Genomic DNA, 18,391 nt, shown 5'->3' with positions numbered 1-18,391 from the left:
CCTTTTCTCATGTGTTGTTAGCTTTAGATTGTCTCCATATGATATGTGACAATTTGTGCTAAAACGAATAAAAAAGACGATAGCCTGAAGGAGGTGGATAATTTAAGTTCAACCCACCGAAACGCGTCAACTATCTTTCCTTCACAATCTGCATGCACTGAACAATACATTCATAACTGTGCAGTGACGTATTGTGGCAGATGTGAATGCTTATAATAACTAAATCATTTGTCTGTTAATTAAAACTTTTCCTTCAGCTTCATTATATTTTGTGACATTTCAGATGCATGTATAGGCTTTTTGTATTGATGATACATATTTTTATAGAAATATACTACATTTATGTTTTTTGATACACATGCTAATAATATGATTTTTGCACGTGGTTAATTTTTGGAATTGAGTGAACATGTGATTAAGGAGTGGATTCAAATGTATTTGCAATTTTTGGGAGAATACCTGGGGGAGAGATTTTTGGTGATTTGGTTCATCCCAGGTTTAGACCACTGGTAATAAATACTTAGTTGCTGTGATTGACAAAACTTAAATGGCATGCATATGTATAAAGACATTTATTTGTTTATGGTGTTTTGCAGACTACCATGTGCCACCACGATTCATTTGAAAGTGATTGTTCAATGTATTGTATTTTAAGTAAAGAGGATATCTTAGATTACCTCCCACTGCAGCCGAATTCATAGAGAAATACTTCCATTATACAGAGAATAAACAAAAACAAATTGTGCGATATAGCACCACCATAGTAATAAGGGATTCCAGGGACAATAAACCACACGACAAAGGGCTGTGCATGTCTGCAAATATCACTAGGACCTCGGATTATGGGTTACAAAGCACTGATAAATGGGAATTAGAACACCCTTGTTGTGAAATGGAAATCCATTATAAAAGTTATGAAATTAATCAACTTCTAGACCGTGACATCATACCTGAGATGATGGCCACACTGTTGAGCGCAGACATCAGGGTTGCCCGCAGGGCAGAGTCACCCGACAGCGTGAAGGTGTAAGCCAGCAGCGCCTTGGTGTAGACACTCGAGACGCCAGACAGAGCATTTCTCAGGCAGGTCAAGCCCTTGCTTACAATGGGGTCCTATGAGGTGGAGAAAGACATGTCATTACCCTTCTCTGAAGGTTGGGCTCCTCAGGTGTCAAGGCATGGGAGCGAAACACGAGGAGTGGTGGACAGGACCAACAGGTAGTGTGAAGGATGGATACACATTGGATGAAGGGTGTGAGAGCAGAATACAAGCAGTCTGCGGAGAGAGCATTTTGCCTTAGAAGAAGTACGCAGAAGGGCATGTGCTGCAGGAAGAGTCAAGTCAAGATGTGGGTAGCAGGGAAGTTTTATGAGAAGACAAGAGTTACAGAGCATCTGCAGAGAGGAGAGGGCTGAGGGAAATGTACAAAAGAGATATCAATTGCAGGGAAAGATGTCAGGGAATATGGACGAGAGAGAATGAGAAAGTGTGCAGAGTGGATATGGCTTCCAGGGAGTGTTGGGGGATGTGCATTGTAAGGAGTATGAAGAGAGGATACAGTTGAAAGACAGTGTGAAGGAAGAAATGTCAGCAGGCTATATCTTGTGTGCGCTTTTCCAGTAAGCCGTAGCCTGTCTGCATACATTCAGCAAATCATATGCTCTTTGCACCACATATACCCCACAGTACCTACTGTATTACCACGATACCTGCTATTCATTTAGCTTTGCACAACAAGATTTTGCCTGCTTTTCAAATTCAAGAGATTACACTACAATTTCTGCAGCCAATACTTTACACGCTTGTCTTTATCTACTTTGCAAATTCCCTGCAAGCAATTTTCTGGTGTGTGAAATTATTATAGTTTAGTTTCAAAAATATCAACTGACACAAATGTTATGTCAACCCTATTTTGTTGTTAAAAATATTCCAGAGCAGAATATTGCAGGTAAGACTTTCATTTTCAGGTACTCTCTATTGTTTTTTAAATATTGTTGCATATAATATCATTTTGAAATTATTTTGTTGCATTTTATTAGTTTTTGTGTTATATTTTATTATTCTTTTAATGTTAACAGTGTGTTATTATTTTTTATAATTTTTGATTTGGTAATAAATGTAAAGTTTTTTTATTTAATTTAATTTTTTTTATTTATTGTTGGATTGTTGGGTCTGTAGGGAAATGGGTGGACTTTTTAATGTTTATTTTTAATTGCTTATTAATACCTTTTTTAAATAATAATCTGTTAAATTGAATATCAGTCATAAATTGTTTTACTTGTAAATTATTTACTAGATACTTATAAACTGAAGGGCAGTTATTGTATTTGTTAATTGGTTAATTGGACTACTGGTTTGTAATTATTTAATTGATTTGAATAATTTGCATAATATTTGATACTATTATGTTTTTGTTTTTAATATAATAAATCAATGTTTTAATATATTTTTTTGTTTCGAAGATTTTATACTATCTGCCATTATCTTGAGCTGGTTATCCCGTATTAGCAAGGAAAGCATTCCCATCCCAAAGGGTTCCAGATTAGTGTCCAGAATTTCCTCGCTGAAGCCTCGGATGTGGAGATTTTCTTGCCTTGAGCAATTTTCCACGTCTTTGAGTTTCTCAAATGCATTTTTAAGTTGATCTTCCTTCACAGTGTACATAGTCATAAGGTAGGCCCTAGGTAGCCCATTTCGCAGGGTTCTGTGTAGTTTAAAATTTTACATGTACTGGTAGTGAAAACTCCTAAATTTGTTTTTCACTACTGTGAGACATACCACTCTCATGGGGTAACATTAGGGATTCCTTAATACATTTAATAGGCTGTAATTCCTAATTGGGAGCAGGAGGATCTGTCATGTTTGGCACCTATGAAATGGTAATGATGGACCCTCTTTAATGGTAAAGTCAGATTTTTCATTACAATTTTGAAAATGCCACTTTTATAAAGTTGGTATTTACCTTCACTCAGCCCTTTGTGCCTGCAGTTTGTCTTAGGTAACATGACTGAGTGTAATTGACAGTTATACTTTGTGACTCCCTCTCAGACAGTCACACAATAGAAGGAATAGGTGTGCCTCAATAAGCCATCTGCTGGCAGGATGGGGGTGGAGCTGAGCACAGCCACACTTGCACCTGAATAGCCTGGGCTCTGCCATCACACAAAGGGCCTAAAGACCGTGTATAGTCACTGCAGCCAGGTTGGGGCCAAGACAAGAGAGTTGGGAAATTCCATGCACTTAAAAAACCATTCTAGAGGATTCTCCCACCTTCCAGAAGAAGGGCACTAGGGTATAAAATAGGACTCTCAAATCCATTCTTCAGTTCACTAATGGACCTCCGGAAGGACTCTCAGAGGACTTCCTGCTGCTGTAACATGTAGTGCATGCTGCCAGACTACTGCTGTACCTTGAAGGGCTTTTTGCTGCCTGTAGCCTGCCTTGAACCCTCAAGGACCAGCATTGCTGCTGAGCCTTGCAAGTTCTTCTACACCCAGGAGTACTAGAAATGACTACCAGGGCCAGTTTGCTGGCCTCCTGTTCAGAGCCACAGGGACATAAAAGGCTCCCACCATCTTGGACCCGCACCTGGACCCAGGGTGAATTAGTTCTGAACTCCCAGGAGTACCATATGTGCCCAGACGGCCAATTTCCAAAACTGAGAACTTTTGACAAATTTTGGCTCAGAAGTGTTCTGTGAACCAGGAGGAGAACAGAAATACCCTTCTAGCCTTTATGCCCAATGTGCATCACCGGTGGGATTTACTTTGCAGCTTCTCCCACTATGTTCTTCTCCACAGTAAATCTGTTTCATCAGTCCTTCGCCAAAGAGGTATCCAACCTACTGAAACTGTCTTCAGCTACAGTCCTCTGCCCAGTCCCGCTGTCGATTTCTGACTTCCATTTCAGTGACTAATCCGAACATAGAAATCTTCACCATGGCTTCAACCCAGGTCGTCCACGACAAAGCTCCCTCCCTGAACAACGCCAGCAACTTTGGCACGCTGAACTTTACCTTCTCAGAACATTTTCTTCAAGAATTTGTTTACATCTGAAGGTAAGCACTGACAGTCCAGGACCAATCCGTTTCTTGTATCCGAAATGCACTCCATCATGGTTGGCCTTAACTTTCGACTTTGACCAAGTCTTGCTGGACTATATGTCCACTGTTGGCGCTCTGATTTTTTTAGGCATTTGTTTTCACTAAGAACATAAAAAATGAAGAACTCTGATCCTACTGATTGTATTTTTGTCATTTTAGTATCAAAATACACTCCATTTTGTTTTCAGGTACTGTTTGCACGAGGCGGGCTTGAAGGATAAAATCTCAAGAAATTTACAAGCAGCTGGGAAAATGCAGTCAGGCTATATCTTGCAGATAGTGTCAAAGAGAAGGGATGGTTTCTTTCCTGTAATCCTAGTTCTCTCTCAGGGTAATCTCCATTGAAATTGCAAGCTCTGAATTTTCCCACTCAAATGCAGTGATCCTGGAGCATATGTCGTATATTTGCTATAGGCCCACTGTGTTTCCTCCCTTACGTAGCCCAACTCCACGTTGTAGGCTGATTTTGCTTTCCAAAAGTATGCTTGTTTTTGTGCTACACATTTATGCGACAAATATGCTGCACATATTTTTGTTATTTTGATGTTTTGCTGGGATACAGATGGAACATTTCGTGCACTATAAGATAGTCTGGATCGGGGTTAATAGGTACTGTTGAGGTATGGTTACTCAGTTCCTGTGTACTGATGTTCTGAAGTCCAAGTCATAGTTCTGTTTCTAAGCAGAATCCCTGCACCAAATATATATAAGCAACCCACCCTCCTCCCTGGTGGAAAAAAAGATTAATATTCTGCTTCCTTAGTTATACTAGCATCTGCCCAGTAAAAACGAACTGAAGTAACTGCCACCTGCTAAGCATGATGGGATATTGGTGGGTTGTAAGCCCTTACATGAGCAGAGTCACTTTTCATATGTGCAGAACTGCAGACAAAAACTCTACATTGTCTTCTTCCTTCTTCGCCATTTTCCTTTGAAAAAAGGTTTGTGAGTGGGATTCATTACTCAACTCTTGGTAATTTTCCTGTTTCTTAAAATTATATATTAACCCTTTTTTATGTAAATTAAAGCTACTGGCCAATATACCCTCGTTTATAGGTTGCAAAACGATTTAATACATTAAGTGTTAATCCTGGCCTTCCTGAAGCAAGGTGAACACATACACTTAAAAATATATATTTTAAAGAAGTGCTCTGGGATAGCCACACGTGAGCGGGACTGTTCAGTGCTTATGATTTCAGGAGATCCCCTGAGAGAGAATTAAAGAATTGCTTTCAATGCGTCAAAATCATGCAATTAAAAGAATTGCTCATGGAGAATATTGATGACAGTCTGAGGGCAGAAAAATGGGGTCCGGAAGGAGAGACCAAAGAGAATAGGGGTAGCAAGGAGTGAACAGAGAAGATATGGGTTGCATTAAAGGCAGAAAGTATCAGCTGCAAAGAATGTGCAGAGACTACATGGGTTGCTATGAATCTTTCTCTAGTTTGGATTTTCCTTTTTAAAGAATACTATTACATTTATTTATTCCCATAAGATGGGAACTACCTCTCCAACCTTCTGCATAATTCTAACAAATATGCTGCTAATAAATTAAATGTTTTATAAAATTCAGCTGGTAAAAAGCCTTCTCCAGTGGCTTTCCCATTAGCTAATATATTCTCTTTCTTCAATTATTTCAATTAGGACAATGGGTATTCTAAACTCATTCACTTCTTCTAATGTCAGTTTTGTTATAATTATGCAATGTTACAATATGAGATAATTTCCTCAACAGACCCTTCACAATTCTCTATATATTTGAGAATAATTTGTCTGGAACAACTTAATGAATTCTGTGGTCTGTTTACTTAGTTCTGCTTGTCAAACATGATCGAAATCCTATTTGTATATTTTTGTCACTCATTTTATGTGCTAATACCATTTCCCTTCTTAACACAATTTTCACACAGCAACATCATTATTATTCTCTAAGTCAAGAACAGTGTTTCATTTATTGAGTTTTTTGTTTTGATTTATATGATATATATCTAATTGTTTCGCCTTTGAAAAATGCATTGCTGTTATCCCACGCAATACAAATATTTGTTGACCCATTCTCAAATAAATCTAATACTTCTGCTCATATATCTCTACATTACTCTGTCCTTTCATAATCCCTTTCCAATTGCCCATCTAAGTATTTGATTTTGTACTAAAGCCAGTTCAACATTAAAAAAAAGGGGCACATGATCTGAAAACAGTTTCGTAATTATATTCATTACTATTTTGGATGTAATCAATATCACAACCTAAAATACATCTATTGTATTTTGTTTATGTGGCTAAAAGTAGTAGGTGAAGCCAGGTTTATCATTGTGTTTATTTTGTCATGTATGAATTAAATGGAGCACATGCAAAAGTCTAATTATAGTACTGCATAATTTGAGCCTTCCATTCAAAGGACATTCTTTGGTAGTATATATTTTTGGTGACTGGATACCCTTATAATCTCCACAAATTAGTATTATTTCTGGTCTCAAGGCAAGTTCGGTAGCGCATACCTGTAATTCTTACTTAATTGTCTGTCTTCTATGTCTTTACATCTCATTTTAAATTGTATTTCGGTGGGAGAACTACCAACACACTACTCCACAAAGATGATCAAAGGCCGAAACGTGTTGTGTGCAGTGACACATTTTGTGCTGCAAATAAATGGATGAACCCAGGGAGATGAAGGGCATACTTTGTCTCTCTGTGCAAAAAAGAGCTTTTGATTTATTTTAACGGTAAAAGGAAATAAATGAAATAATTTAGAATATATTACATTAGAATTATTTTTCTGACGTTCCCACCTAATGTAATAAATGTACTTTTTAATATGTAATAAAACTTATTGAATGTGACTAAATAATTGATTGGAAGTAATTTAAATTATATTTTATTAGAAATTAATATTACATTACTTTTTTAATTAGAATAGGTAATTCAAATATTTCCAAATACATTATTAAATATGTTTTATTGTTAGATCATGTTTTATAATTAAGTTAAATGTATTAATAGTTTGAACTAGTTTGAGTAATTTAATTAACCATTATTTACTATGGGGCTTTGGTTTAAGTCCCTAACTCCATTATCTATTATGGGAGGGTGTGGAAGTGCCAATGTTTGCCCATGTATGGTGCTGGACTTTCTGTAGCTCTTAGCTGCAATACATTTACTCAGTATTTTTCCCTATGTACCCCTCTGATGTTCTTGGGGACCCAATCAATCATATAGTGTCATATCTTTGTGTCATTGTTATTGACTTCCTCTAGTGGCAGGCCACAGGATAAGGATTGTCCTTGTTTTTATGGCTATTACAAGTTGTAAAGGGGAGAACTTGAGGGCGGTGAGGAAGTGCAGTGAGATAGAACAAGTTAATATAGTCCAAGACAGCTTGGCAAAGCACTTCAGGGAAAGGGGGTACCCAACCCAAATAATTACCCAGCCAAGGTATAGGGCAAATCAGAGGAAGTGGGAGAGCATGCTCTTTAATAAGAAAAGAAATGACAACATTTGGAAGATGTCCCAATGCATGCTGATTACTACCTTTAAAAAGCAGGAAGGCATTATCAGGAGAATGCTTCAAAAACACTGGCATTTGGTCAAGAATGATCATGTTTTAGGCAAACTCATCCCTAAGAAACTGGGCATTACTTTCAAGAAAGTAAAATCAATCGAGGATATGCTGGTTAAAAAGTAGCCTAGAGATGTCATGTAAATTAAAATTGCAGCTTAGAGAAATCCTGCAAATACGGAACTATTAAGAAAGATTTCCTCTTGCTCATTGAAAAGAGGCAGAGAAAGATTAGAGATCCTTTCCATTACAATAGTGGATTTCTCATTTATGTTTTTTTAACATGCCCTTGTGAGTTAGTGCTTAGCACTATCTTACAAGTACATAAGTGGCTATTAAAACTCACAAAAGCCATGAAAAGCAAGCAGAAAACGTATCCCATAGCCAGTCACTTTGAGCAAATAAATAACAGCAGTGACAATATATGTGTTTGATTCGGTCGACAAGAACATCCAAGGAGGAGATTGCAAAAAAATGTAACTTAACACAAAAATGTCATGAGGTTTCAATACGGAGGAAGAGCTACATACTCACCTGTAGTGCATATAGCAGCTTACCCTTAGTATTAGGAGCTTTTGTTAGTGATAACATGTCTATTTTATACACACACAACATTAAGTTCAATAATAGTTATATGTGTAACCAGTAAGGCATAGTTTACTGTTAGGTACACATATTAACATAATAGCAGTAATTATGTGCAACAGATATTATGTAAGGACACTTTTCCAACACTTGCTTATGTAGTATATCCATATAAAAAGGGAGCTGCAAATGCATACAAAATGTTTAACAATTAATTGCCGTTATATTGTGCCGGAAACCCATATATTTGAATAATGAGAGGTGGTACATTTGTCCTAATATGAGTGATAGGCTTAACATTGAAAAAACCTTCAAACTAAATTGGGTTGGCATTCAAATAAGATAAAAAATGCTGATAATAAGTTTACTTAGTTATGTGCGATTACGTAAAGTATGTTAATATTGACTAGACTTACAGCAGCATGGAACGTTTTTTTTTTCAAATAATGAATTTATTTGCACATTTTTGAACATTGGTGGAAGTAAAACAGTGCTTTAATATAGTTGTAAGTCTGTTTTCTATGTTTAGGAATTGATATGCACATGTGCACTTCAAATATCCTGTTGAAGATGGTGCTGTGTTGTGTAAACAAGGTTGTGGATACAGTTGAAACACATCAGTGCCTTTTCTGGAGGTGAAGGGAGGATTCGATTTGTAAAAGGAGTGGGCGGACTGCTATTGAACCAACACCCCCTTTAATTAGGAGCACAGCGGTGGTTCAGCCCAAGCGAGGACAGACTGTGTGTAATGTAGAGTCTGGATTTCAGGGACAGGACAGGATGTGTGCAGTGGGTGCATGGGTTATAGGGACAGTGCAGGAGTGTGCAGTGGGGACATGGATTTCAGGGAGAGTTCATAAAGGATATGAAATGAGGAGGGTGTGCGCTTTTGTTAGATTGATTTCATGGGCAGTGCAGGATGTGAGCAGTGGACACAAGGATTTCTGGGATAGGACATGAAGTGTGCAGTGGGAGCATGAATATTTCAGCGAGGGTGCCGGGATTGTGCAGTGGAGACATGCATTTCAGGGACAGTAAAAAGAGTATATAGACCACAGGATGTGTGAAGTGGAGAGAAAGATTTTAAGGACAGTGTAGGGAATGTTGAGTGGGGCATGGATTTCAAGGTCACAGAAGGGAGTGTGAGTGGGAACATGGATTTCAGGGACAGTGCTGGGAGTGTGCAGTGTAAACATGCATTTCTGGGACTGCGCAAAGAATATATATAAACTGCAGGATGTCTACAGTAGAGACATGGATTTCAGGGACAGTGCATGGAGGGTGCAGTGGGGACATGGATTTCAGGGTGACAGAAGGTATTGTGCAGTGGTAACATGGATTTCAGAGACAGTGCCAGGAGTGTGTAGTGGAGACATGCATTTCAGGGACAGTGCAGGGAGTGTGCACTGGAGACAGGGATTTCAGAGACAGTGCAGGGAGTGTGCAATGTGGCAATGGATCTCAGGGAGGGTGCAGACAGGATATGAACTGTGTAGGGTGTGCAGTTGGGACAAGGATTTCAGGGACAGTGCAGGATGTATGCAGTGAGAACATGCATTATAGGGACAGTGAAGAAAGTGTGCATTAAGGCTGTGGACTTCAGTAAAGCTGCACATAGTGTGCACCCGCAGTCCCTATTGTGGTAGCTACCACTAGGGCCCACCAAGGCATCAGCGCTAGGCCACTGGTACTCACGCTGGTTGTCTTTCCCATCTGCAGCAGGGCCGCTGTGATGTAAGCTGACAGCGAGATCTCGTCATTCACTCCGCCCTGCAACATGGAGGAGGAAAAGAAAGAAAAGGTAACGCCTTCAAACTAACCCCTAGGGTAACAGGTAACGCAGGCGTTTCCCTAGTCAGAATGTGCCATCTTTTACCATAACCATGTAATCAATCACTCTCTGATCACTCCCTACCACCCAAACAAACAGCTCCAATCAGCATCCTCTCTCCTCGCCACAGTTCCTAGGATCAAGAGATCCAGATGTGGAGGCTGGTTATTCTCTTATAACTCGGCCAAACTCTGGAACTACCTCCCCTTCCATCTGCGATCAGAGCCCAACCTACTTCTGTTCCGCAAATATTTAAAAACCTTCTCTTCAATAAAACAGAATAATCTTCAGCTGTTTCACCTGAAAGGGTTGTCCATAGCGCTAGGACGCCTGAGGGTAGCTATCACGCTCTACAAATGGTCTTTTCATTTCATTCATTCATAACCAAAGAGGAAGTACCTCTGAAGAAGATCAACATTCCAAATACATAAATCAGAGCCATATGACATTAGGTGCTCTGGCAATACCATTAGCAGGTCGGGAAGAAGAGGGAAGGGGGAAGGAAGAGATAGAAAACACGTAGATAGGAAGATATCACACATCCCCCTTCTTTAAAACTTCAGGTTCCCCTCCTATAAGAGAATTGAAAAGGGGAAACAAAGTAGAAGTGAATAGGCAGGGAGAAAACCACAATATGCGAGCTGGCCCTTATGGGAAGACTGTAAACCATAAGATTCATGCAGTAGTAACTACAAAGTCATTGAGAAAGTTCAGGTGGCACGTTCTCCTCCTGCTAACTGGATATTGGACCACTTCTCTGAAGGTGCACTGACTCTCTCGGGGTCCCCTTCTCAGTCAACCTCCTCTGTGGTCGTGCTCCCTCTGCAGTGATGCATCGTGCAACCCTCCCTGTGTTCCAAATTCTCCCATCATGAGTTCTCACTGCATTTTTTAGGAGTTTCACTATTCTCATTGGTTCAGTGAACAATGACCATTTTGCCTTCCCTGTGGAGGCATTGACCTTGACCAGATCACCTACTTTGAAGTTCTCCTCTTTAGCTCGATGTATTCTGTCATATCATGCTTTACTTTCAGCTTGTAACTTATGTTCTCTTTCTCTCTGTTTAGTATTTCTTCTAAAGTCTATCCACCCCTTTTGCCACTTCAGCCACTCTGGTACCGATCTGCATTTGGGCTTCCTCGCTTTCATCAGCTCAAAAGGTGTTTCATTGGTCATTTGGTGTGGTGTCAGGCTATAGGCTTTTAGCTGTTTGATGAACTCTTCTCTCCAACTGGGCCCACTGGCTTTGGGTAGTTGGATTCCCCCCTCGATGGGTCTGTTTAACCTCTCTATCATCCCAATGGCTTCAAGGTAATAGAGTGCACTCAGCTTGTGTCATATCCTATTGCAATGTAGAAATTATTTCATTTCTTGTGAGCAGAATTGGACTGCATTATCCATTTGTATGGAGCTGGGTAAACAGTCCCTCAGGAACACCTCTACCTGAACTTTTATCACCGTTGTGGTGTTTCTCTTCAAGACGAACTTCAGTTCAGGCCAATGGGAGAACAGGTCTACTAGTACCAGGATGTAAGCTGATTGTTTTTCTCCTGAGAATGAACCTATTGTGTCTAAGGCTATATTTATCCAGAGGCCATCAAGTGGAGTCTGCAATGCAGGGGAGGCGTGTGGAGTTTGAGTACTTTGTCGCTGGTAGTGCACGGTAAGCACTCCTGTATCCTCCTTTCTATGTCTAAATCCATGTTAGGCCACCAAAAGTCTAAACATAGTCTCTGCTTTGTCTTGGTGATCCCCAAATGTCATTCATGGGCCAGATCGGCCAGTTTGTCTTTCAAAGATTTAAGAGGAATTAACTTGGTGCCCCCGAAGAGACACCCATCCGCTATGGACAGGTACTCTCTTACCATCCAATATGGTTTGAGTTGCTCATCATGTCTGTCCTGGCCTGTCCACCCCTCTTTTGTGTTACTGCATACTCTCTGTAACATAGGTCTAACACCAATTCTTCCTTCCACTGTGTCCTCTCTACTGCCTCTTGAGTGACTACACACACTCCTTCCAATTGAGAGTCAAGATCTTCTTCCTTTGAAGTAACATTCATTTCCACTTTTTCCTGTTTCTCAACTAGGTAAGAGAGGCAATCTGCCACACAGTTTCTCACTCTTGGTACATATTCCACCCCAAACGTATATTTTTGCCCACCTCCTGATTCTATTCGAGATGGAATCTAACCCTTTATTAGTAAACTAGCAGCCCGCCCCAGCGTTGCCTGGGGCAGAAGGGGGCTGGGGGCAGCATTTCCGGATTGTGGCAGCGTTGCCCGGTGCAGAAGGGGCCTGGGGGCAACATTTCAGGCTTGGGTGCACTCCCGCCCCGACATTGCCCAGACCGCCTCCCTCCCGCCTCCCGCCTCCCGCCCGCCTCCCGCCACGCCTTTGCCTTACCTGAGCCGCCGCTCTTCCCCGTGCTCCGGACTTCACCGCCACTCCTCGCTGCTCGTCACCGCTCCTCCCCGCCTGTCGTCATCACGCACGTTGCGGACATCGCTAGGTCGTGGCCGGCGCTACTTTTAGGGGACTACTTTGTTTTTAAAGTTTAATTTTTTAATTTACGTTTTTTTTTTATTTTATGCAGCCTATGTCCATCTACACACCCTGAGGATTACAACAATGTATTTGGTGTGTGGATTGGCGCTCTGGTTCCCGAGTTTACCTTGCCAAAAGGTTTTGGTTCTCTCTTTATAATAGTAGTATAGATATAGATATAGAAAGATAGATATCTTTCATATATTTCTATTTTTGAGCCTGGATATGAAACTTGCAATTACATTATTTTCTCAGGTTAACCTTTGGTTCTCTTCCTCTTTTCTGGTGACATAATCACAGTTTCCTTTATTATGAAATAGATGTTTCAGTTTACCATTCTCTACCATACATGTTGACTATATTCCTACAACCATCAGTTTTTGATTTTTTCCTGGGCTTCTCCCATCATTCTTTTCTAGGAATGCAAAAGAGACTTTAGTACTATTATTCTTTCTGATGAATGTGTGCAGAGTGCTCTGGACTCCTTTCCATCCTCTGTTCCCCATGAGTTCCATTTTACCATCCTGAACACTCATCGCAGTTACGTTTGTCTGGCTGCCCCTGGCCCCATTCCATCCTTTAAGCCAAGGCATTAGTGCAATGATTTCATTTTTCAGAAATCTTCATCCTACATTTTAACCAATCCTCTTGAGCTCATCACTTGCCAAAACTGCTCTATACTCTAAAGGTGCTGCATCAAAACAATACTTCCCCTTGTGAAGAATTTTTCACTTATGAGCTCTCTTGAACATTAACCCTGATGTATTTGAAGATTTATGATAGTGTACCTAGAGTTGGGGGCTCATTTTCTGGCTTTTTATAATGTGCAAGACAGATGGTTAAATTGTCAATGAACTGCACTGTAAAAAAATATTTTTAAAATATTCTCTCTCAAGCTTGGTTGCAGCCCGCCAGGGGCTGGCAGAGTCTTTTTTGTTTGCGGCTAAGCATCATGTAGGTCTGAAGCTTTGAGGTGTTTGCGCATAATTTGTCAATGTTCATTTTCCTAGCACTCACTCTGCCGCTCGTGCTTCAGGGCGTCCTCCGGCTGCCAGCCCTGTCACTCGGGCAGCTTCGGGAAGGAAACAGGCTCGCTCTTTCACTCCTGGTCCTGGCCTGGGACCTGAACTTCTGCAAAAGACATAACTCCGAATGGAGGCCGGTTTACTGATCTGAATGGAATTCGATCATGACATCACCCATGTTCTCAAATCTCGGCGTTATGAATTTTCATGGACTTTCAGGTTTGGCTCCGGGGCTGCGGCAGTTACTCACGTCCGGTGTTCGGCGGTGGAAGCTGCTGGTGTCGGGCTGCATCCCCAGACTCTGAGGTCAGACCGAGCCGCTGCTGATGTATCGATCGCTCCAGGACTCCGGCACAAGGCTGCGGGGATTGCGTATTTTGGCTTCCAGTGATCTCACGAGAAAACCATTGCATCATGGTTGCCATTGAGAAAATAAACTTGTGTACTTTATAAAAATAGAAGCGAAACCGGATAGCCACAATGCTTTTGCTCTTAAATTTCACGTTTCAGTCCAACAGGTTGAATTATTATAGATGTAGTCGCTAAGCTTCTTTGCAACACGTACAGGCACAATCTATACTGATCCTCGGACGCCACTCCTCCCCGTGCTCCAGGCGTGAGCACACACGTCGCGGCCGGTGCTACTTTGGGGGGACTACTTTTTATAAAAAATATAAATATTGTAAATAACATTTATTTTTTACATTTATATAGCCTATAACCATCTACACACCCTGACGATTTCAACGGTGTATCAGGTGTGTAGATTGGCGCCGTGGTTCCCGAGTTTACCCGCCTCAAAGCCTGAAAGTTCTTACTTTATTATAGTAGTATAGATATTTCTGTAAGAGGCTTGTGGTTAGTCCTTATGGAGAATCTTGTCGCACAAATGATATTTCTGAATTTATTGCCCACTATACAGCAAGTGCCTCCTTCTTGATCACTGAATAGTTCTTTTCAGCTTGTTTCAGTGATCAAGATGCAAAAGCAATGGTCTCCTCACCTTTCTGACCTATTTGTACCATCACCGCCCCAAGGCCCTTTGAACTGGCATCTGTTTTTGTTATAGTTTGTCTGCCTGATACAAACGCATTAAGATTGGATGCTGAAGCAAACGCGGCCTTGGTGTCCTTAAATTTTGCCTGAGACTTCTCACACCAATCAAATTATAGCCTCTTATACCCTTCCTTCACGTCGTACTGCTTCCCTCTATCCATTACTCCCACTCCAATTGTCTCCTCATCTCTTCCTTCAACCCCCACACCTCCCTCTTATCTCCTTTCTTACTCCTTTCTCTATTCCTCACGCCTTCCCTCTATTACACCTTTCCAAATTCTTTCACACACAATCCCTCTGCATTTTCAAACCCACACTTTTCTCTTTCCTTCTTTCTACTACTCACTCCTCTCTATACCTCACTTTGCCCTTCGTGGCTCATCCCCCATTCCATGCTCATTGTTTTGATATACATAGTTGTATCTATCCCTCACTCCGTACCCTCAGTTCTTGAGCACTCCAAATTTAGTGCTGGCTGTGCAGTGCTCTCTCAGTTCCTTGAGCACGGTGGTGGCAGCTTTCATAGCCTTATTTGGCCCCCGTTTACTCACCACACTGGCCTCATGCCATCCCACCTTCCTCCTATTAACCACATGGGCAGTCTGCTGCCTCCCTCACACAAAACAAAAACACATCCACTTCTATTCTGCATCCGCTAGGCTTCCGCAATTTGTGGGACATTTTAACATTTGGCAAACATCATACTATTTATGCCTGTCTTGGGTTCTCTTTCTCCTAATCTCCATTCGGTGCTCACCCACCGGCTCTAGGCTCATGGCAGCCCTGGGCAGGGAGCGTAGGTAGAGGGCCCCGGAAGAGCGGGTCCGGGTGGAGCAGAGCGTGGGGGTCAGGGTGTTTGGAAGTTGAACTGAGCCGGAGGCCGCCAAATCCCTCCCAGGGGCCGCTACGCAAATATGTATTGATCCTCAGAGGATTATTATATTAAGGATATATATTGGCGTGGCGGCCCCTGGAGTTTGGCTGCCCTGTGCAGATGCACAGCTTGCACATGCCGAAGGCCACCCCTGTCACCTGCATTGGCAGATAGGTGATCAGTTGCTTTGGCCTGTTGGCATCCACCTCTGTTTGGTGCTATATTGCTTTTGTCCGATGTCGCTAACTCTGTTATTGCATTCCCACATCGTACAAGGCGTCCTGGCAGAGGTGTGCATTTTTGTTCATATTTTGTCCGCGTGCAGGCACTTACACACCACACAATTCAACCTACACATTTACATTCCACACTACATAATTTGATAGCAAACCACATAATTCAATTCATCAACACAATTACACAAGACACAACAAATATCCAATACACACCACATATTTCATCATGCCAGAAAATTCAACAGCACAACACATAAACTCTGCTACATACCACTCCACAACACAAAATACCATGCCACATTATTACACTCCATAACACACAGTTCCATTGCACATAATTTCAGTACACTTAATACGTCATAATTACTATCCACATAATTCCACTACACAAATCCACACCACACACAATTACACAACTAACAATTCCAATCCAAACCACAACATACATCCGCTCCAAAACACATGGATAAAAGACTTTGTAATTTACACCACCAATGACTCCAAGTTTCACAAATATGACACCTATTGCATTACACATGCTTGTTTCTACTGCTCAAATTCACTGAATGTTCCCAAACAAGACCCATATGCTGTTCAGGATAGCGATAGCAATCTTTACAGCTATGGTACTCCTTTCACAAGACAGCAATAGACTATTCAGCCCCCTTCTGGCACCCCTCCCTCCTGCTGGTAGTGTGTCTCTCTTCCCCCACAAAAAACAAATTAGCCAAACAATGCGCCATCACATTTCTCCCAACAGAAACCTACCACCATGAAGCATGGAGTTGCACAATGCAAGCCACAGATATAACGCCTTTCCCTTCCTCGCGCATACCTATGCAGAAAGCACTTCAAAGAAATCTTTGTATCCATCCTGACACAAATCTCCTTTGAAACACCGCGTATAAGGAAGAACAGCCCCAAAGATAATTTCGTTAAAGCAAAGCATGCTTGTTTGACGTAAATACAGGTTACATTAGGAGTAGTTGTCGAAGATGACTACTGCCCAAGCATACGAAAATACCACTTGTTGGACTGTCATAAGCAGCCACTAGGTACGTGGCAAGCTTTGAAATTATAATAAACTCAATGAAAAGCAAACAGGTTCAGAGTTCTTGGCACACCCTGTCCAGGGAGCACACACTCAAATATGGCTCACTGTTAATGTTAATGTTACCGGATTTCTAAAGCGCATAGCTGCCCGTGAGCGTCCCAGCGCTGAACCATTACAGATGGAATGAAGAGGGGGGAAAGCTCACGGGAACAGCCATGTCTTCAGAGATTTTCGAAATGCCAGCAGGTTGTGTTGTGCATGAAGGTCAGAGGGAAGGGAATTCCACAATTTGGACGCGTTGTACGAAAAACAATGACCTCCTGAGCGTGCTCTATTGATCTTGGGTACTCGAGTGAGGTGGGCATTAGAAGATCGGAGGGGTCTGGAGGTGGTATAAGGAGTGACCAGATCTTTAAGTATAGGGGGGGGCTTTTCCGTTAAGAATTTTGTGCGTAAGGCAGAGCGCCTTGAACTGCACTCTTTCTATGACGGGTAGCCAGTGCAGCTCTCGGATAGCTGGTTTGGCCGAGCAGCGGGTCTTAGTATTGGTCAAGATCCTGGCGGTGGTGTTTTGTACTACCTGTAATTTAGTTGTAACTTTCTGTGATACGCCCAGGTACAGTGCGTTGCCGTAATCCAACCTTGACAAAATAAGGCCTTGGATCAAAAGTTTCCTTTATTGGAGAGGGAGCAGTGGTAGGATTTTTCGGATTGAGCGCAAGAGACCGAAACAAACTCCAGCCGTTTTCCTTGCTTGGGTTTGCATGGTGAGGTTTTTATCTAGCCATAGACCGAGGCTTTTAATCTCGGGCTTGGGAGTTGGAGGTTTACCCATGCAGGGGGGCCAAAGAGAGTCTGGGTGGAAATGGGCCTGATTCCCCATCACCATGATCTCCGTCTTGTCGCTGTTAAGCTTCAAGTGAGATCTGTCCATCCAGCTGACTATGTCTCTCAGGCAGGAGTAGAGGTCTATGGTGGGATTTTCCTGCTGGGTGAGAGAGACCACCAGCTGCGTGTCATCTGCGTACGTCAGGAGTTTTATCCCATGTGGGGTGACTATCTTTTCCAGGGGGGACATATATACGTTGAAGAGCGTGGGGCTCAAAGAAGAGCCCTGAGGCACTCCACAACGTATAGGGGTCTCTTTAGATGTATAATTGCCCTCTATAACCTGGAATGAGCGGTCCTGAAGAAACGATTTCAGCCAAGACAGGGCAGTGCCTGTGATCCCAAGATCGCTAAGTCGCTGGACTAGGATCTGGTGGTTGACCGTGTCGAAGGCCGCGCTCAGGTCCAGGAGGATCACTGCCACTGATCCTCCTGTGTCCATGATCTTCCTGGCTTCCTCGACCACCGTCACCATCACGGTTTCAGTGCCCTGGCCCCGGCGAAAACCTGTCTGTAAGGATTTAAGTAATTCATTTGTTTCGAGATAATTAGACAGCTGGGAGTAGATGAAATTTTCTGTAATCTTGCTAGTGCACGGAAGGAGGGAGATCGGTCTAAAGTTGGAGAGGTTGA

The 18,391-nt window shown here is 41.9% G+C and overlaps 1 protein-coding gene across 1 annotated transcript in view; it reads right to left on the bottom strand.

Annotated features, from left to right (window-relative positions):
* The window catches only part of LOC147706487 (alpha-2-macroglobulin-like protein 1), a 287,367-nt gene that overhangs the window by 72,468 nt on the left and 196,508 nt on the right, over positions 1-18,391 (bottom strand). Inside the window, exons 27-28 of the mRNA XM_086929620.1 lie at positions 9,943-10,017; positions 951-1,113 (exon numbers count right to left, since the gene is read on the bottom strand). Of these exons, the coding sequence (XP_086785746.1) occupies positions 951-1,113; positions 9,943-10,017 (238 nt within the window). The remainder of the gene's footprint in view (positions 1-950; positions 1,114-9,942; positions 10,018-18,391) is intronic.

The sequence above is a fragment of the Lissotriton vulgaris genome, chromosome 7, assembly GCF_964263255.1.
Source record: "Lissotriton vulgaris chromosome 7, aLisVul1.2, whole genome shotgun sequence".
NCBI lineage: Eukaryota > Metazoa > Chordata > Amphibia > Caudata > Salamandridae > Lissotriton > Lissotriton vulgaris.
This window is presented reverse-complemented; position numbering and strand designations above follow the sequence as displayed.